The sequence below is a fragment of the Morchella sextelata genome (assembly GCF_020137385.1).
Source record: "Morchella sextelata strain SCLS chromosome Unknown scls_13, whole genome shotgun sequence".
In the NCBI taxonomy this organism is placed as follows: domain Eukaryota; kingdom Fungi; phylum Ascomycota; class Pezizomycetes; order Pezizales; family Morchellaceae; genus Morchella; species Morchella sextelata.
The window spans coordinates 828,346-846,297 of NW_025408628.1; the positions used below are offsets into that span (position 1 = coordinate 828,346).

General features: G+C 47.8%; 4 protein-coding genes across 4 annotated transcripts; 2 read left to right on the forward strand and 2 right to left on the reverse strand.

Annotated features, from left to right (window-relative positions):
* Nucleotides 1-143: 143 nt before the first annotated feature.
* On the reverse strand, nt 144-1,785 carry H6S33_002617 (uncharacterized protein; the record flags this gene model as incomplete). The annotated part of the gene is made up of 2 exons (XM_044833973.1): nt 144-1,414; nt 1,473-1,785. 2 exons carry the CDS (start codon nt 1,783-1,785, stop codon nt 144-146), a joined length of 1,584 nt encoding a protein of 527 aa, XP_044692778.1.
* Nucleotides 1,786-4,067: 2,282 nt separating this feature from the next.
* On the reverse strand, nt 4,068-6,547 carry H6S33_002618 (uncharacterized protein; the record flags this gene model as incomplete). Its single annotated transcript, XM_044833974.1, has 7 exons — nt 4,068-4,160; nt 4,227-5,392; nt 5,503-5,709; nt 5,795-5,833; nt 5,891-5,974; nt 6,036-6,417; nt 6,479-6,547. The coding sequence occupies 7 exons, from the start codon at nt 6,545-6,547 to the stop codon at nt 4,068-4,070; spliced, it is 2,040 nt and encodes a 679-aa protein (XP_044692779.1).
* Nucleotides 6,548-8,529: 1,982 nt separating this feature from the next.
* Nucleotides 8,530-13,341, forward strand: H6S33_002619 (uncharacterized protein; the record flags this gene model as incomplete). The annotated part of the gene is made up of 7 exons (XM_044833976.1): nt 8,530-8,567; nt 8,629-10,725; nt 10,805-12,107; nt 12,181-12,298; nt 12,348-12,607; nt 12,658-13,020; nt 13,081-13,341. 7 exons carry the CDS (start codon nt 8,530-8,532, stop codon nt 13,339-13,341), a joined length of 4,440 nt encoding a protein of 1,479 aa, XP_044692780.1.
* Nucleotides 13,342-14,721: 1,380 nt separating this feature from the next.
* H6S33_002620 (uncharacterized protein) lies at nt 14,722-17,905 on the forward strand (the record flags this gene model as incomplete). The annotated part of the gene is made up of 7 exons (XM_044833977.1): nt 14,722-15,042; nt 15,095-15,351; nt 15,804-15,861; nt 15,923-15,988; nt 16,055-16,089; nt 16,147-16,339; nt 16,406-17,905. The coding sequence occupies 7 exons, from the start codon at nt 14,722-14,724 to the stop codon at nt 17,903-17,905; spliced, it is 2,430 nt and encodes an 809-aa protein (XP_044692781.1).
* Between the last annotated feature and the right edge of the window lie 47 nt (nt 17,906-17,952).

Consider the following 17,952-nt stretch of genomic DNA (forward strand, 5'->3'; position numbering starts at 1 on the left):
TGCCACATGCCCCTGGCCCTGGTGTAAACCAAAAATAAACAAGAATAAATAAAAGAAATAAGGAGAAGCCAATAAAAAGAAATAACCAAATAACCAAAACCAATTATAAAAAACCAAGCAGAAGGAAAGGCAGGAGGAGCACATCAAATCCCCTTGAACCCCTCCTCAACCACCCACTTCCCCTGCTGCACCTTCACCAAAACCTCACACGCCCACCCCACCACCAGCAAGCCCGGCGGCCGCGACCCCTCCTCCTCCACCGCAGCAACAACATTCTCCAACGTCGTCCGCACCACCCTCTGATCCGGGCAGCTCGCCCGCTCCACAACCGCACACGGCACCGTCCGCGGCCACCCCTTCCCCTCCAGCTCCTTGACCAGCGCGGCTAAGCGGTGCAGTGCCATCAAGAACACGGCCGTGCGCGACGCCACATACTCTGGCGGGTCCGGGGCAGCGCCCTTCCTTCCCGTGCCCGTACAGATGAGGACCTGGTCGGCGACGCCGCGGTGGGTTGCCGGCAGCGCGGCGAACAGCGGCGCGCTGAGGGCGCTGGTGATGCCCGGGAGGACGAGGGGCGTGAAGCCGTGGGTCGAGAAGAAGTCGTATTCCTCGCCGCCGCGGCCGTAGATGTAGGGGTCGCCCTGCTTGAGGCGGACGACGTTGAGGCCCTTTTGCAGGCCGGCGAGGCCGAGGGTGAGGAGTTCTTCCTGCGCTTTGTCGGCGTTGCCGGGGAACTTGCGGGCGATGTGGAGGGTTGCGCGGCGGGGGACGAGGGCGAGGACGGGGGCGGGGACGAGCTTGTCGGCGAGGATTAGGTCGGCGGATTGGATGGCTTTGAGGGAGGCGGTTGTGAGAAGGTCTGGGTGGCCCGGGCCGGCGCCGACGAGTTGGATGCGGCCGCAGCGGGGGAGGAGGTCGAGGTCGGGGGTGAGGGCGCTGTCGTCGTGCGCGGCGGAGGTGGTGTAGGCTTGGAGGACGGACTCAATGTCGCTATCGGCTAGTCCACATAGCTTTTCCAACGGCCAGTACTCGCAGATCTGCGATAGCCACCTGATGCGGCGGGTCTTTGCGGCCTCGGCGTCCTCGGGCAAGATGAGGGTGTTGAAAGTGCTCTTCTGGTCTGCGTGGTCCTCCTCGTCGTAGAGCGGGGTGTCGAAGGCATTCTCCTCCTCCCAGAGGCGGCGGCGGAGAGCACCGATCTTGTGGCAGGCACTACCGATGCCCGAAGGGAGGGAAGAAGCGAGTTCGCGCCGGATGCGGCTGGCGAGCTTGCACCCGTTTCCAGAGGTGGTGACGCCGACCTGTAGAGGCCCGTCGGTGAATGTAGAAAGAAGGGTAAAGCTGCACAGGTGCGGGGCATCGGCGACGTTGACGGGAATCCGCAGACGGCGGCAGAGGTGTGAGATATAGGCGCCTTTTTCGGTTGTGAGTAAATTTGAGATATCAATGATCGATTTACAGATTCTACTTACATTGAGCACAGGACAAGGGAAGAGTCACAAAGACGAGGTCGACAACATTGTCAACCTCCTCACGGCCCAGAGTAGTCAGGTCCTCGGCGGTGAACTCGCGCCGTATCCATTCAATTTCACCGGCGTCGATTCGCTGTTTTAGGCCGTAGTGAAGATCGTCTGACTCGGGCGCAATGAGCTTGACCTTTGCGCCGACCTCGAGAGATTTTGTGCAGCGGGCGCCGGCGAGAGGGTTTGAGCCGATGACAAGGTGGGTCTGCTGTGTGCAGTCGTAGGAAGCCAGTAGACCAGGTGAGGCAACAAGACCAGGCATTGTGGGCTCTGTAGTGCTTGGAGAGGGTTTTGAGGATGTGCAGTTACGGGATGCGGCGGTCTTTTTACACGACATTCTGTCCAGCAGCGGTGGGGTTTATAAATATAAGTAATTTGTAGTTGTTAATAATTAACGATAGTGTACTCCGGAAGACTAGGGGAGTAGTAGAATGGTTGGGGGGGTTTTCCTGGGGCAATTGGCTTATCGGAGAATGGCAGAGTCGGGGGTGCGGGACGGCGGGCACATCGCGACATCGATGGTGGGGGTGTTAAAAATTTGCGATATTGCGACATCTGCGGCTCTAGGGGGTGCGCGAGTTGCGATGCAGGGCCCACTGGTGTTGTTGTCGGTGCCCGGGCAGGGTTGCAGGGCAGGGTTTCGTCCCAACTGGCGAGACCCGCAACACACTCCCGCGGAAGAGAATTCCACGGAGCAGCAGAACAAGCTGTCCCGGGTGCTTCAGGTCTGCCAAAACAACATCATCCGGAGAAGAACTGCGGTGGCTTTTAAGTTATCGTGGATTCAGATGGATCGGTGTATCGGTGTATCGGTACCGTGCGGGTTGACAGGCCTTATTGATTGGCCTGCCGGTCGCTTGCTTCCTGGGGGCAGATCATTGACCCTTGAACTGCTGGTGTCTGATTGGCTGCAGCCTGTAGGTACGACAACTACAAAGGAACAGAATGATAGTGGCGATATTGATTGGCATCACCGCTTCTCCGGACCACTGCGAGTCGGGGTTTGTAGGGCGGTGAGTTCAAGTACTATAGGAGACGATTGCAGAGGAGATTTGAGAGCTTCTCCAATTTGCACACGTTGTCGACTCAATGCGAATATGTATGTACCCAGCGGCCGGGGATCAGTCACATTGGCTCCGGCCGTACGTGCTGATCATGCTGCCCGGGCCCCACGACATATGCTTCCGTTCATCAAGGACGGTATGGGGGTTTTATACTTCCTGCACCCCATCTCCAGATCATCGGGCAGGGAATCGAATTGGAAAAATTATTTTTCTCGCAGCAGCCGGGTCCTTGGAATGGTCGGTGCAGTGCGGCCGTCCATGTAACGTAACCCGTAATGTAGGATATATCGATATCGATTATTCCCATCGTCTCAACTAGAGTGGACCGGAGATCGATCCTTTATACCTGGGGGAAATCGAAAGTAGCGGTGCTGGTACTGTTCCAGCCGCACTTTATAATTCCCCCTGGGTATGTATGCACCCCCACGACATGCTAGTAGAACTATATGTATTATACAAATAGGGTTTCATGCCTTAATACTATAAGCTAAGTCAATACCGTTTTATCTAAGCGTCATCTTGAAAGGTAAGGCTTCGGGATGTCAGCCCGGAAGAGTCCATATATGCACAGCACAGATTAGCAAGCCTGATGAAGAGGCTGGAGACTCGGTTAGGTGTGAGAGAGCATCGAGAGAGAGATGGTAGAGCTAGAGCGTGGTCTGTACATGTAGCTATGTAATGCACACCAGGGAGCCCTTTCAACAATTGCATGTAGAGTTGGGCATGTATCATGGGTCTTCCCTTAGCGTACCTACGTCATGTACTCAACCGGTACCCCCGGGCCCTGGGTGTAGGGTCTGTAGTGTGACACGAAGACCGTAGATGGCACCTACTCTAGAGTTGATCAAGATTCACCTCTCCTACGAGCCCATCACCTATATGTAAATTGTGGCGAAAATTGGAATGGGGCTCGGGTAGCCAAAGACAACGATCATGAGATCTCACTCGAGAACTCTGCTTCCTTGGCGTTCATCAGAATCCACTGCTATACCTATTTATATTACTCACTACCATTTATATATGCTATTGAGAAGTTGAATTTACAGTTAACCGCACAAGTCTTGATTTTTTTTATGGCTTACCCAGCGCTGTTTTTAAAAAAATCCGCCATTTTCGTCTATGAAATGCCAAGACCGTGCGAAATATTTCAATTTTTTTTGACAACATACCAAATGGGGGGTATTGTGGTTTGAAGTGATCTAATCTTTTAATAGACTATTTTTATTTCAATTACCTTTTAAATATGAAAGATTTGGCTTGAACTAACCTTCAGGGGCATGATATGGTTTTTAAATTTTAGATTTTTCTGAAGGGGGGTTGATGCAAGGCAGGAAGGGGAAATCAAGACTTTTTTAGTTGACTGTAATTGGATTCCCTATATATCTCACTTGGCCAATCACGATCTCCGCCTCTATTTAGAATTTCTTTAAATTACTTAAAATCAACCAGAGGATATAAAACACGACCAGTCTACAGCCAATTACGTCTCCGAGACCACCGCCTCTCCTGAATCCTTCGTTATCTCAGTATTACTATTATTCTGCCCGCCCATTGCCTTCTTCTCTCGAGCCATCTACATTGGAAATTGGAGTCAATAACCTGGCTGGCACTACAGAGGTTCAGAAGTGAAGAAACTCACAGTCTTCTCGTCATGGCTATATCCCATAGAACTCCACCACTTCAGTCCCAAGCTCGGCTTCTTCTTCTCCGACTCAACCAGCACCTCATCCTTCCTTATCCTCCCCGCCGCAGCAGTCGGCGGTGGTCTCTCGCCCTCTCCAGTCCCCACAAACTCGCTGGCGAGCTCCTTGGCCCTCCGCCGTTGAACCTCTTTCTTTGCGGCCGCGAACTTTGTGTCCCACTTCTCCTTCGCGGCCATCCACCGCCGCACAGGCGTCTCCTTGATGACCCCGATCTCCTCGGGCTTCATCTGTAGCGCCAGAAACTCGCTGGGGGGCGGCAAGTCAAAGATGCGGCCGTGGCGGTCAATTTGCTGCCGGATCATGTTCTTCTCAAAGGGGGGAACATTTGTCGAGTCGGCATCGCGGATGGTGCCCCGCTGCTGCAGCTTGTGGCCCGTGGGCTCGGTCGTGCTGTTGTTGTTGTCATCTTCGCTCTCGTCAAAGTTGGCCGAGTCGCTGGAGGAGATTATGGAGATGTCGTCGTCCTCGACTACCTCGATCTTGGTGTGTGTGGCGTTGGTCAGTGCCCATGCGCCAAAGTGCGCGATGGCGCGATACATGAACTTTGCGGGCCTGGTGAAGCTTAATGTGGGTGTCACGTGGCAGCAATCGTCGTATATTTGCAGCCAGACTTTGGTAGGGGGCCATTTATCGACACTGGCCTTTTGCCTACCGGTCTTATCGTCTTCTAGATGTCCCTCCCAGGTTGGGTATGCTGTGGGATTGGCCGCCTTGTGTGCCAAATATATCTGCTCATCTCGCAGTACCTCCCCTCCGCCTGTCAAGACCAAGAGCGGCGGCAGGCCCCCTAGACTGCCCTGTAGAATGGGGGATACTAGAGGATGGCTCATGAGATCATTGGTGGTATACATCTGGATTTGGTCTTTCAAGATTATGGTTTTACCGTCAATAGCGATAGATGTGTTGCGGCGTGATGGCTTAACTGGAACTGTTGGATCCACTGTTTGCTCCGGTACCACTTCAAAGCCCACGGGTGGACTGATAGGATTACCCAAAGTTATGCCCAACTTGGCCGCCTCGATATCATCCATAGTTGGAGGGGGCCAAGCTAGAGAAGGTTTTTGGAGAAAGCCGTGTGGTGGGATAAAGTCATGTTTATTCTCTATAATGACACATCATTAGTTAGAACTGAACTAAAACCTCTTGAGAACAACTATGATTCGCGGAGGTGCATCATGAAGGGTCACTCGGTAGCCGAGATTCGAAACATACCCTGAACAAGGCTTGGGAAACTATGACATAGATCCACCCAGGGGCTTATCAAAACAGCACCCGCAGGTAAAGGAACGCCCTGGTCTCTCAGGATTATCATCATTGATAGAATCATTCCTCCACCAGCCGAATCCCCCGCCAGTACTATCGTTTCTGGGGGCTGCTGGCTGATTAGATACAAATAACATGCTAGTACGTCGTAAAGTCCTGTTGGAGTTGTGGATTAGCTAAAGGGGGGCGTTAAAGGACCAGCAGAGCTCGAGAGCTGGTTTTTGGCGTCTGTAAAACGTACCACAGGGGAATGGAAATTGGGGCGCCAGTCTATAACGCGCTTATTACCCCGCCATATTAGTATCTGCGGCAGCTAGTTCGGATATGTATTACTTACGCGCAAAAACTCGTGCCTGAAGCTTCCTTGCATGCCGCTGGAGCTGGTACCTGTGTTCATCCACACTACCAAAAAAGTAGGCGCCTGCATACTGTCAGTACTTGAGCACTGTAACGAGTCCGACCGCATGAAACATTGCACTAACCGCCATGTACGTATAACATCGTTCTTGGAGGTCTTTCCGGGTGTCGCGTTCGGTGCCAGTAATCTTTGCGCATCTCGATCCACTCCGCGCTCAGCTCTTTAGGCCTCCACCTCCACCACGCTTTACCACCGACCTTTTCCACGCCATCGGGCCCGAGCTGATCAATGACATGCTGCGCTGATTTGTCTAGGTATTCTAATGGGATTGTTGTAATCTCGACATGCACCGAAATAGGGTGCGGGACATATTGACTTGTGAAGGCTTGGAACTGTTCCACAGTGTGGTTCGAGGCATATTCCATAAACTTTTTGATAAGCTCAACACCTTCATGGTATGAGAGACTGCTTCTAGGTGTGCCCTTGAGGGAGTTGCGATCCAGGTACTGGACGTTCAAAGTCAGTCTGTTGCTGCAAGAGCAGGCAAAGTGTTAAGGGGACACAAACGTGTGCAAGCGCTGTCGCTATCACAGTTGGGGTTGTAGCAGCAGCTACAGAGAACGTGTTGAAGGGCATTTGTTCACAGACCAAGGTGGTAAAGAGTACTGCGGAGGACCACGATACAATACGTAGAAAGAAAGAGGCTAAGTGCAGAGGGAAGTGAACATTGCGCGTGATTTTGTTACCCCAAGTTGCCTATATTTCTGATATCATCACAGAGACCATTCTGCGTCCCTTTGATAATCGACAATAACACAGGAACCAAGTTCCAGGGTTTAGCTCCGGCACCAGGACCGGCCGAACGTATGTACATACGTCGATCGATTAATGAGAGATTTGCCAAGTTTCAACATGGCGGTTTGTCCAGTCACCGATTGTTGCTACTCCGCCATAACAAGGGACATGTGGGCTCACTTAGTATTGGGTTGCTATGTGGGTATTTATCCTTGGTCCCCCCCCCCCCGAAGCCTTATCTACTTGTGGTGCCCGAAAAACTATCAGTGACCAAATCAGGGGTGTGACCGAGCCAGGCTGACCAACTCAGGGGCTGTGATCGAGTCAGGAAGTGTAATGGTGACTGGCTTAGTGAGCTAACGGTGATATATATTATGTAATGCGTGAGTGAGTTGTGGTGACTGGAGCTGCGCTGCGCTTAGCAACGCCCTAGTGAAGCTCAATATATTAATGAAGTTATGGCTCGTACTCCTACTCTACAAGGGCTCGAAGTCGGGCTCTCAAGCCGCTACGCGGCTTTCGAACCCTCCTTTCTCGCACTTGTAGTCTAGCTTCAGCTTCGCCGTAATTCCTGCAAAGTAGAAACCTTCCGAAATTGGGAACGGATAACTGCTTGACGGTCGACATTCAAGCTTGAGCTGCTCAGCACAATGATGACTTAAGGATGACAAAGTGGATGCTGAGCAGACATGTCTGCTTAGCCCCGAATGGCGCTGGGAGCACAAATATATCCAGATGGCGGTACATTGTAGTGTGTGTACCGACGTCATGTCCCTACATGTATCCAATAAACTAATAATACTGATCACCTCATATGGATGCAAAAAGACATAGATAATGCTTAGTTGACTGATTAATTAGGTTTTTGATCCGAATTGATGCTCTGAGATTTACTTCAGTTAATTATTAACTTGGGTCAACGGCAAATCTGGTTCTGGTTGCAATTGCTAAATCAAAACCAGTGCCTCACTAGCTCATTTAAATATCAATTGAAAGTGCCATGTACCATAAAGAAATTTAGAGATGAAGAAAACCAAAGAAGGAAAGTGTCTAGCCATGGCCATTAACGTTTTACATGAATTCGAAGTAAAGAAATAGGAATACATAGCTGAGTCATATTTAGTCTAGAGGAGATAGCGTGATTTTGTCTCTGGGTGAGACAGTATGATATGACTCTGTCTGGGTGAGACAGCATGATATGATATTGTACTATTAATTATATGCTAAAGGAGATGAAGTTACGGAACATCAATTGCAATTTGAGACGTAGTATATCCGGTGCCCTCGGATCAGCTCATGATCATCTAAATTCGCTCTACAGTTGATGATGATGGCACTGTGGTGATGAGTGGTTTCTAACAGACCTTAATGGGCATCGTTCGGGCGGGGTGGAGAAAAGTTATAAGAGCCCGACCCTCCAAGGAAAAGAAAGCGTCAAATAGATCATTGATCTCTGGTCCTGTGGATTGCGACAGCGGCACTCAATATCGCTGACTAAGCAAAATAGGCTGCACATGTCACCTGTGTAGGAGTGCACCCTAGAAATCGGACACCGGAAGGGCGGAGAGACTCAAGTCTAAGTCTTTTTAAGTTTACCCCATGTTATTCTTGTGAAACCGTGTTCTTAAATAGTACCTCCAGTTATGAAGTCAACCTAACATAACTACATGTACCTACCTATATTCGCGGTACTGTAGTTATACAAGACGTGAAGTATGTGTAACAGCCTGTGCCTATTTAAGTAGATATTCTATCTACCTATGAGCTTATGCTAAGTCTTGTATCAGAGCAACTCCATCGTTTCTGCTTCTAAATCCAAGTCCATGGATACCTCTTCGTCAACGTCCAAGGTCACAGTAACGTACGCGCCCCTCACCTTCCCCACATGCGAATTGTGTTTTCTGATGGGCCTTTCGAGATAGCTACTGGGACCCCTTCAGTCTCTATCCTCTGATATCTTCCGACCTCCGTTCCCGCCTCCCTTTGCGAAACCTACATTGGAAAGCGCCTGCCCGCCCACTGCGCTCCATCAATTCCCTCCACGTAGAGCTCAACCCATCCCCTTCATCTCCAGCATTCGGGTCTTCACACGACCTTACTCGTGTCAAGAGCTCCGAGTCTTCGCGTTCCGTGGATTCTACCGTCCGTTCGGCCTCGAAACCCTCTGCGCCCCAAAAGGAACGTCGACACCAGATTCCTGGCTTGCGGAATACCCCATATCTCAAGATATTTTTGCTTAGATGCGATGATAACGATACTTACAAAAACACCTCGCGGAAACTTCTCCGCGAATGGGTTTCCGAACACACAGCTAGCTCATCCAACGAGAACAAGCAGCATGATGCATTCGAGTGGCTTATTATCCATGTAGTCCTACCTAATACATCGGCAGCACTCCAGCCCCGATCTTCATCATCTGCATCAAATGCCACCGGCAGCTCTCGTTGGATGAAAGGCAGCACAACTCTTTTAGACAAAATTAGGGGTGATTTTAATTTAAACACCAGCAAAAAAGATAGAATTGTCCAGATTAGAATATCCCCCACACATCCAGCACTGGCCACTCTAAGCCCTCCGGTATTGGTGGGAAATCAAATAGTTCCAATTCCTGAAACTCCGACTGAAAGCGAAATGGCATGGCTGGATCTTATTGCCAAGTTTAAAACTCAAATCCTTGCTAGTTTTGACGCAAGAGTTAGCCAATATGAGGACGACATTCGAGAGAAGGATAGCCAAAGAAGACTGCCTGGTTGGAACTTTTGCACATTTTTCGTGTTAAAAGAAGGTCTTGCTAGGGCCTTTGAGTCTGTTGGCTTGGTAGAGGATGCTTTGGTACTTTATGATGAATTAGGTTTTGGTCTTGACGCAATTGCGCGGGATCAAGAGCAAAAAGAAAAAGGCGAATCTAGCCCGGATGATGTTGTAGGGGGCAAATTTGTTGGATGGACAAAGGAGAGCATTTGGTGGATTGAAAAGGCTAGAAACAGACGGGCTGCTCGTCGTGGAGGGAAGGATGACGAAGAACAGGAAGATGTTGATGAAGGAAACCCCCTGGGCACAGAAAGGAAACATTACAGGGAGTTAATCTTATCAAACGAAATCTCGCTGTTTGACTTCAAATGTTATCTATTTGCACGGCAATCTACACTATTGCTCCGACTGGGTAAAGGCCATAACATCGGATTAGATATTGGTTCACCAGGCACTGCATCAGGAACGTTTTCTCTTCACGAGGCTGCAGCCGCGGCGGTTGGCAAGCCAGAAGAGGATTTAACTAGGTTGGCAGAGGTCTGTAAACGTGGTCTGGAATTCGTTACTAGCGTGGCTAGAGCTTTGCGGGCCGATCTATGGACCGCATATCACTCTTCTTCAGAAGAGAAGCCCGACGAAAGCGAAGACAATGTTAGCTGGATGGTTGACAATATTGTTTCGTCCTGGATATTCGCTGTTTGTGAACAGCTATTGAATCAAACGGCAACTTCCATACTTGCGGAAGGTTCTCTTGCATCCCCGACAGACTCAGTTTCCGGGAAATTCCCACGAAGAACTAGTAGCCTGCCTCCCACACCAAGCTCCGAAACCACTTCCTTTGGACAGACCCCTCAGGGGTCTATATCAGGATTGGAAGACCTTGCAGCAGTTCGCGCAGACTTAATGCTTCTAGCACGTGGCGTTGTGGAGACATTCGGAAAAAGGAAGGGATGGATCGGTAGTCTAGGGTGGTTTTTCCTTCCTGAAGTGGAGCGGGGCGAAGCTGAGCTTAAAATGGAGGAAGTGAGATTGGATGACGATAGAGATATGCCCCAAACTAAAGCGGCCTCCGAAAAGAATATAATAAATAGCTGGGGTGTGGAGGGAATCCGAAATGCGACTTTGAGAAGGGTTATTGAAGGCGACAGAAAGGAGGAATTTTACAAGATATTTGAAGATTTGAGCGAGAAAGCCATGACAAACTTTGGGCTAGCTAAAAGGGTTAAGAGCTGCGAGAGGGTTGAGGCAGATTTGGCAGCTTTAAGATTGTGAGATTTATTTTGGACCCCCCTGATCTGGTACGCTACCTCGACAGATAGCTGACCTACCTCCTTGACGATTAAATAGTCATTTGAAAGACTATGCTAGAGCAGCTAGCCATCTCGAAAAAATGACAAAATTTTATGCTGATCAAGGCTGGGGTCTGATTGAAACGACGTTACTAGGAATGTACGCCAAATGCCTAAAAGAGATGGATCGTAAAGAGGAGTACGTCATGGTGCTTATGAAGCTTCTTACTAAAAGCTCTGCAGCAGAAAGGGTACGTCTACGGCGTCGAGGGATAGAATCGCTCGAGAATGAGCTTGCAGAAAAACCGGGTTCCCTCGACAATCACGTTCTAGAAGAAGAAGCTGCTGTCATAGGCTATGTCGATAGCATTGTTGAATTATCTAGAGGTAATGCTAAAGAAATATCCGCACCTATGTCTAACTTCTGGAGCGACATTACTGTCGATCCATATCCTCGACATATGATCGATAGAGATGGATTTGAAGTCGTGGTAAAGATGAGGTATCTTTTAAAGGAGGAAATGCGGGTGGAGAAAATTAGGGTCAGGATTGTGAATACAGTTGGGCAGGTCAAAGAGGTGTGGATGGAAACCAAAGAGCCTACGATAATGAAGAAAGGAATCGTGCGAGCTTTGGTTAGAACGAATGCCACGGTGCCAGGAACCTATATGGCGGATCGAATTATCGTCACTGCGAATAAGCTTACTTTTTTGCATGAGTTGACGCCCAAGTCGTCCCCGGTTACTCCAGCAGGCCTTCCGTCAAATTCTGGGGTAGCCGTCACTACCGCTAAGAAACTAAAGCTATCATTCTTTCCCGCACCCCGGAATTTATTAGTAAGATTGGAGGTACCGAAGGAAATCAACCTTGACCACCCTAAGGCAACGGAGATTGTACTTGACCCTGGGGAGAACGAAGTGCTCAAAGGAGAGCTGAGGGTTCGTTCTGCCACAGCCGGATTGAGACTTATGACAGCCGACCTTAAGGTTCTCGAAGGGGAGGGTATGGTTGATACAAACGGAAAGCCGGGGGTCGTTTTGTTCGGTAACATGGGGAAAGGGCGGAAGATTCGATTGAGAGTTCCCTACACTAGCGAAAACGATTTGACTGAATTATCAGTGAAAGTTGAGATTGACTATACTACAGTAACCGGCGATTTTTTCTTCGCGGACAAGCTTAGTATCGCCGTGATCCTGCCACTTGCGGTGAATGTTCAAGATGTTTTTAAGCCCGGATCACTGTTCTCCAAATTCCAGGTCTCGACGGCAAATCCTGAAATGCCTTTACGCATCCTGAAAGCAACTTTAGAAGGATCAGACAGTTTTGAGGCTAAGAGTGGGCAAGGGACCGAAGGATCCATGGTATGGGTAATTCTTTTTTGTGTTAGAAGACATATTATCTGCACTAAACATATCTGATGATTGAGATGATCAGGTCGTTTTTGCAAAGCAGCCGGCATCATTCACGTATAAAATCACCAGGAAGGGGCCCAAAGAATCGCAAAAAGAGCAGCCTTTAGCTTTGATTATTAAATACCGAACCATAGATGAAGGTAGGTTTGGGAAAGTTAGGCAACAAACCTAAACGCTAATTTATCTCAGAAATTATTCAATCTGCCCGATCTACCTTCGCATCGCAGCTTCAAGCTGCTGGGAAGGGGAAATACATGCATTGGCTTCAGCCTATACTAATTTCTCAACTCCAAAAAAGACATCTGCTAGAGTTAGAAGCAACGGCATTATTGGGCGAAGTCCGCCTAGGCACTTATGAAGAATATGGGTGGGAGGAGGCTCTGGATGGTATTACTCCAACACACGGAGAAAGGGAACAGATGGAGCATTGGTTGAAAGAGTTTTATAAGGTTTGTTCCAACAAGCTGCTCCAAGGAATCCACTAACATCATGAGTGCAGAAAAATGCAATAATACAGCTTAGCTCGGCTTTCGAGGATCCCGAAACGGAACCCATTACACGTTTGGTAGTGATCCCTGTCGAGGTTCCACAACTGCAAGTCATACACACCGTAGAAATCAACATACTCTCAGATGCCAACTCTAAATCCCTTTCAACACCATATACACCTCAGATGGTAGCTGTGGGACAAGCTATCCCTGCAGAATTAGTAATTCGTCACTCTAGAGCTTGGAACGCTGTATATGCTAAGGACGAGGAGATTGACGTGGGGGATGAAGAACTGGAGTTCTTTTATGAAGTTCAAAATAACCTAGAGGTATGGCTGGTATCTGGGCGAAAAAGATCCCATTTCACTGCAAAGGTAGGTTATTTCAAAGAAACGTATCGCAGAATCGCCGAGTAACAGACTTACAATTCGCAGGAAGGGCAAATCCATCGTTTCCCTATACTTCTGGTCCCGCTCAAAGCAGGAAATTTATTACTCCCCAACGTGGAGGTTAAACAATACGTCCCAGTACAGCAACAATCTGAGACAACAGGAATCATCAGTTCAGAAACAGACTATAGAAGCAACGGAGAATGCGTTCTAGTATTGCCGGATGTGAGAAGTACGACAGTCAAGATCGACTCGAGTTTTGGCAGCGAGGAGGGATTCAGGAGCCCGGCTTCTGTGCGGGCATAATCAAGTCGCTCATGTGGCATACATGCTAAGCATAGCCTTGCTTTTATAAGCATCTGGCTATTCTCTTCGTGATATAAAGGGGTTGGTCATTGCCTGATACCTCAATGTGTTATAAGATAATTATGTATCTTTATTCCTCTAGCGAACAAGCATAAATACGCATAGATGAGGACCATTTGAAATACGTGTAAGCCATACAGGCACATACTGACCTGTAGGTAATTCAATTGTAGTACACTTCGTTCAGCACCATAAAAAAATCAACTTTGCATACTCGTCTCGACACATAGGCAGTTGATATCGAAGTACAGCTCGAAACATACAGTAGGTACCTAAGAGTAGAGCCCCGGGGGGGGGGGGGGGCGTGTGAATGCCTGTTATTATCTGAAATAGAAAATTAGACTGATATCCTGGCTCGTTTTTTTTTTTTCTTTCTTCGAGTGATAACGGCGCTCAAGAGATATCAGGGTAGCAGAAACGTGCAGTACGAAAAAACGGGGTGGGATCTCTACATAAGTAATACGGTATGGGGTGGCATACGGTAGTAAATTTGAAAGACTCCAGCTCAATTTTCCGGTAGCCTGATTGGTGTAGATTCTCTCATCGGCCGATCAGATAATCAGGATTTTGAACAGGAGTTTTTCAAATACCTAATACCATGGGTACAGCTTACAAGACTACATGTACCTAGCCCAAACCAGAAGTAATAAATCGGTATTGTGAGAAATATCATAATGCTACCTTTGTGTTGCTGGAAGCTCAAGGATCATAATTTAATTTTCGGCCACTTCTCATGTTCACCATCAGTGTCGGAAAGATTGGTGAAATTCTAGCGGGATTCGTCAGCATGCTGCCTGACTACGGTAGTGATCCAGCTTTTTTACAAAGGGACGGCGTTGTTGGCTGCTTTTGTAGTGGAGATGAACCGTAGTGGGGATGAACAGACCGATTGTGGCTACAACGCACCGTCACTGAATTTGGCTGTCTTCATTGACTGTCTCAGTTGGAGCAGCGTAAATATTTTGGTGGCGGAGGTGGTGAATTACAGGAAGGTCACCGTGAGCTGCATAATTCAGGGATGATTCCTTTCGCTTCAGGGGATTCTGATGTAGAGTACTCACGCATTAATTAAATCCTGAGAATTATTCCTCACAAAATTTCTCAGGACTTAATTAACGCGCGAGTACATATCATACTAAACAATTCAATGCTGTGGGATCTATAGAGAGTATATGTACTTTGGCGTTGGCAGGATTTATGTACGTACATTGGGAGCCGCGCCATGGCTCAGATGCAGTACCTACGCAGTACTGTATTTAAACGCAACCGTGTAACTACCTTTGTCCCCCAATTTATCTTACTCGCCGAATAGCACGCACAATGTCTTCTTCTTCGGTGCCTAATGAGAACCTTGGTTCCATCAATCCCTCTGCACCACAAACAACCCTTTCAACAGAATCTTTAAAAAAGTGGGAACTCGGCGTCTCACTGGTTTTGCACAACTGGAGTGTTCTTACGGATGCTGTTGTAGCTCAATGGGGCGGACCTGACAGTGACGACAAGCGTGACTGGCTCTGCGGCGCTATTGCGGATATGTTTACGGAGCGAGAGGAAACAGATGAGTATGATATTGAAAGCGTGTTGGTACAAGTCATGGGGGATGAGTTTCAAGTAAACTTGGAGGACGATTCGGCATGGGGGGTAAAGATTTACAATATATCTCACATATTCACTGCCACTGACAGTTCAATAGATCGCCCAAAAATTAGTTTCTCTGCGCAAAGAGGTACTGGAGGGGAACTTGTCTACAATAGACGAATTACACACCAAATTCCTCGCGAAACCAAAGAATCAACACCCGGGAGTCCCACAAGTAACAGAGGTTACCGAAGAAGCCGGCTCAAGCGAAGACGAGGGAGATAGTGATGAAGAAATGTCGGAAGCACCTTCGACAGGGCCTTCAGAGACCAGGCAAAGAGTCGAGCCAGTCATAGATGAGGATGGTTTTGAGTTGGTGCAAAAGCGGGGAAGAAAGTAGCAATAAAAAAATTTAAAATATCAATGTGGGTTTCTTTAGAATTAGAATAGAGGATTGTATTGCTGGAGAAAATAAACGTGATCTAAGTAAAAATGATATGCACCTACATGTAGCGCAGTTGCTTCCACACCCCACCATTCGTAACACACCACCCCACCTTATGTGTGACATGAAAGAAAGATAACTAGAATTAGAACAACACGTCCCCACTGTCTACAGCAAGTATAGAGCATAAGGTCACGACCATGGATTTTTTTCTCACCAAGGTATCGCAGCAAGCAGGTATATATATATTCATCATTCTTATCGGGTGCCCCAGGAGAAAACCGACTGACAAACACTCCTTATCAAAGTGTCTTTTGCCATCAAGTAATTAATATCCCATCCCTCCGTCTTACAACATCTCTCTAACTCTCGAATTTAGGTCGGGAATCACCGTAACAACCACGTTTGCTTATCATCAGATTGGACGGTACATTGCAGTGAGTAAATCCATATCGTTTTTGAAATTATCGTTTAGATGCATTTATTAAGATATCATAGTCAACCAGAGGGAAAGACCGACAAGAATTGCTTTCTCTTAAAGAACGATTGCAAACAAAGATCAATGTACGTAGCTGTTCAATCTTTCCTATGCTCTACGAGTAGATTCCCTGACTATGGCCCCTTTTAAAGATCATTTCACCGGCTATCGATCTAGTTGAAATCATGTAAGTCATGGACTCATCTTTGCTCTTTGCGGAAGTCTGACTTGTCTTACTCGATAGCTCAGCTAGAGGGAATACATCTCTTGAGAGTGCCTTGACACTAACTAAGGCAATACGGCATGATATTGAATCTCTTGGTGTGCGCTTGTCCGACCTCTCGAATCAAAGCGAAGGTAGAAAACGGCCCAAAAACCAGGACGAAATCAAAGGAGTTGTGCATGATATTAAAGACCTACTCGGGAAGATAGAAGATGTATGTTTCCCCAAATTGTTTATCGATGGTTTGATGGTTCAAAGCTAACACATGGTATCTAAAAAGGCCGTTCCATTTATCAGCTTAGCTGTCACAACATCTGGAGTGGAATTGTCATCCAATATTCCCCATAATGTTTCACCATCCCGGCTACTCCAGGCGTCGACTTTACTCACTGCTGGTGACACAGCTTATGCCGTCAAACCTTCCAATCCTGCACAAATAGGCACAACATTTACCCTGAGCCTCTATATGCTTTTTGCTGGCCACTCGCATCGGCAAGAGCATATCTCTGCCAAAGACCTCACTTGGAAAGAGGTTATCTACAAATGCAGAGTGAAGTTACAGAGGATTCCACTAGTTTATGATGAGGATGATGACGGCTATAGTTCAAAGCACCTACAAGCTCGAACCAAAATTGAGGAGTATTACTATGAACTATGTCTCATCGAAGACCTAGATGACGGGCGGGTTCATGAATTGGAAGAACTGGGGCAACAACCAGGGTCTTATGAAGACGTTCTAAATGCTGGGCTGAGGACGCGAATTCCGGTTCATGAGATCTCGAAGCTTTTCTACACAAATTCCGGTACACTTCTCGGTATAGAAGACTCCAATTCTCCGATTCTTCTATTAAAACGGGATATCAATGCCCCACATCCACGTAAGCTTATGGACAGAATCCAAGCATATCATAATGAATACGAGGACAGCGAAGAAGAACATGATGAGGGCTATGCTCTAGATATGGGGGAAGGTGGGTCAATTCGGACCGAGGATGGACCAATTTTGCCTGACGAATATGAACTACCACGCCATCTTGATCCTGAATGGCTTGCGTTTGAGATCTTTACCGAATCCATTGGTGATGAAGATGATATCGCAGAAAACGGCTCTGAATATGACTCAGAAGAAGATGTATCAGAACATTATGCATCTCCTCAACCTCCACAACACCCTGGTTTAGGGTCTGTAGTCACCACTTCATCTATGAAGAGTTCGGATATCCACTATGGCTACTCCATCCCGTCTCGTCCTTGCAGTTCACAAAATGTGAAGTCTAATCTTTCCGTCCTTGAGTGCCTGCTCCGTTTGACCGCTCTACAAAACTACCAGCAAGCGTCACACTTAACGGTACACGATGAACTTCTGAATCTTTTCCTTTCAGACTCTGCCTTATCGGGCTCAAGAGAAAGCAGACAGTTGGAACGAGAGAACGCTCGGAGAAGAATTGGTTTCGACCCCTTCGGTTCGTCGGAGAAGAAAAATCAACCGCCACCATCAAATGTAAAAAAGGATTCAAAGTTAGGGAGTATCCAGCTTACCGGAACTCCTCCGAGAAAAGGAATACGTGAAATGCATATAGGTAGAGGGGAAGAAGTACAAGAATTTTCGGGTATCGCTCGGGGAGACTTGAAATCCCCTATTACTCCAAGCTCTGGTGGAAAAACTAGAGAGTTGGTTGGTTCCAACATTGCCTCAGTAAACCCGGGGCTTTGGACTCCTGATCAGCAGCTTAGCACCATGCTCGACCATTCACACATATCAAGACCAATTCCAAAGTAAAATCTCATGAAAGGAGTATGGAGATGTTGGAAGTGCAGGTTGGTGAT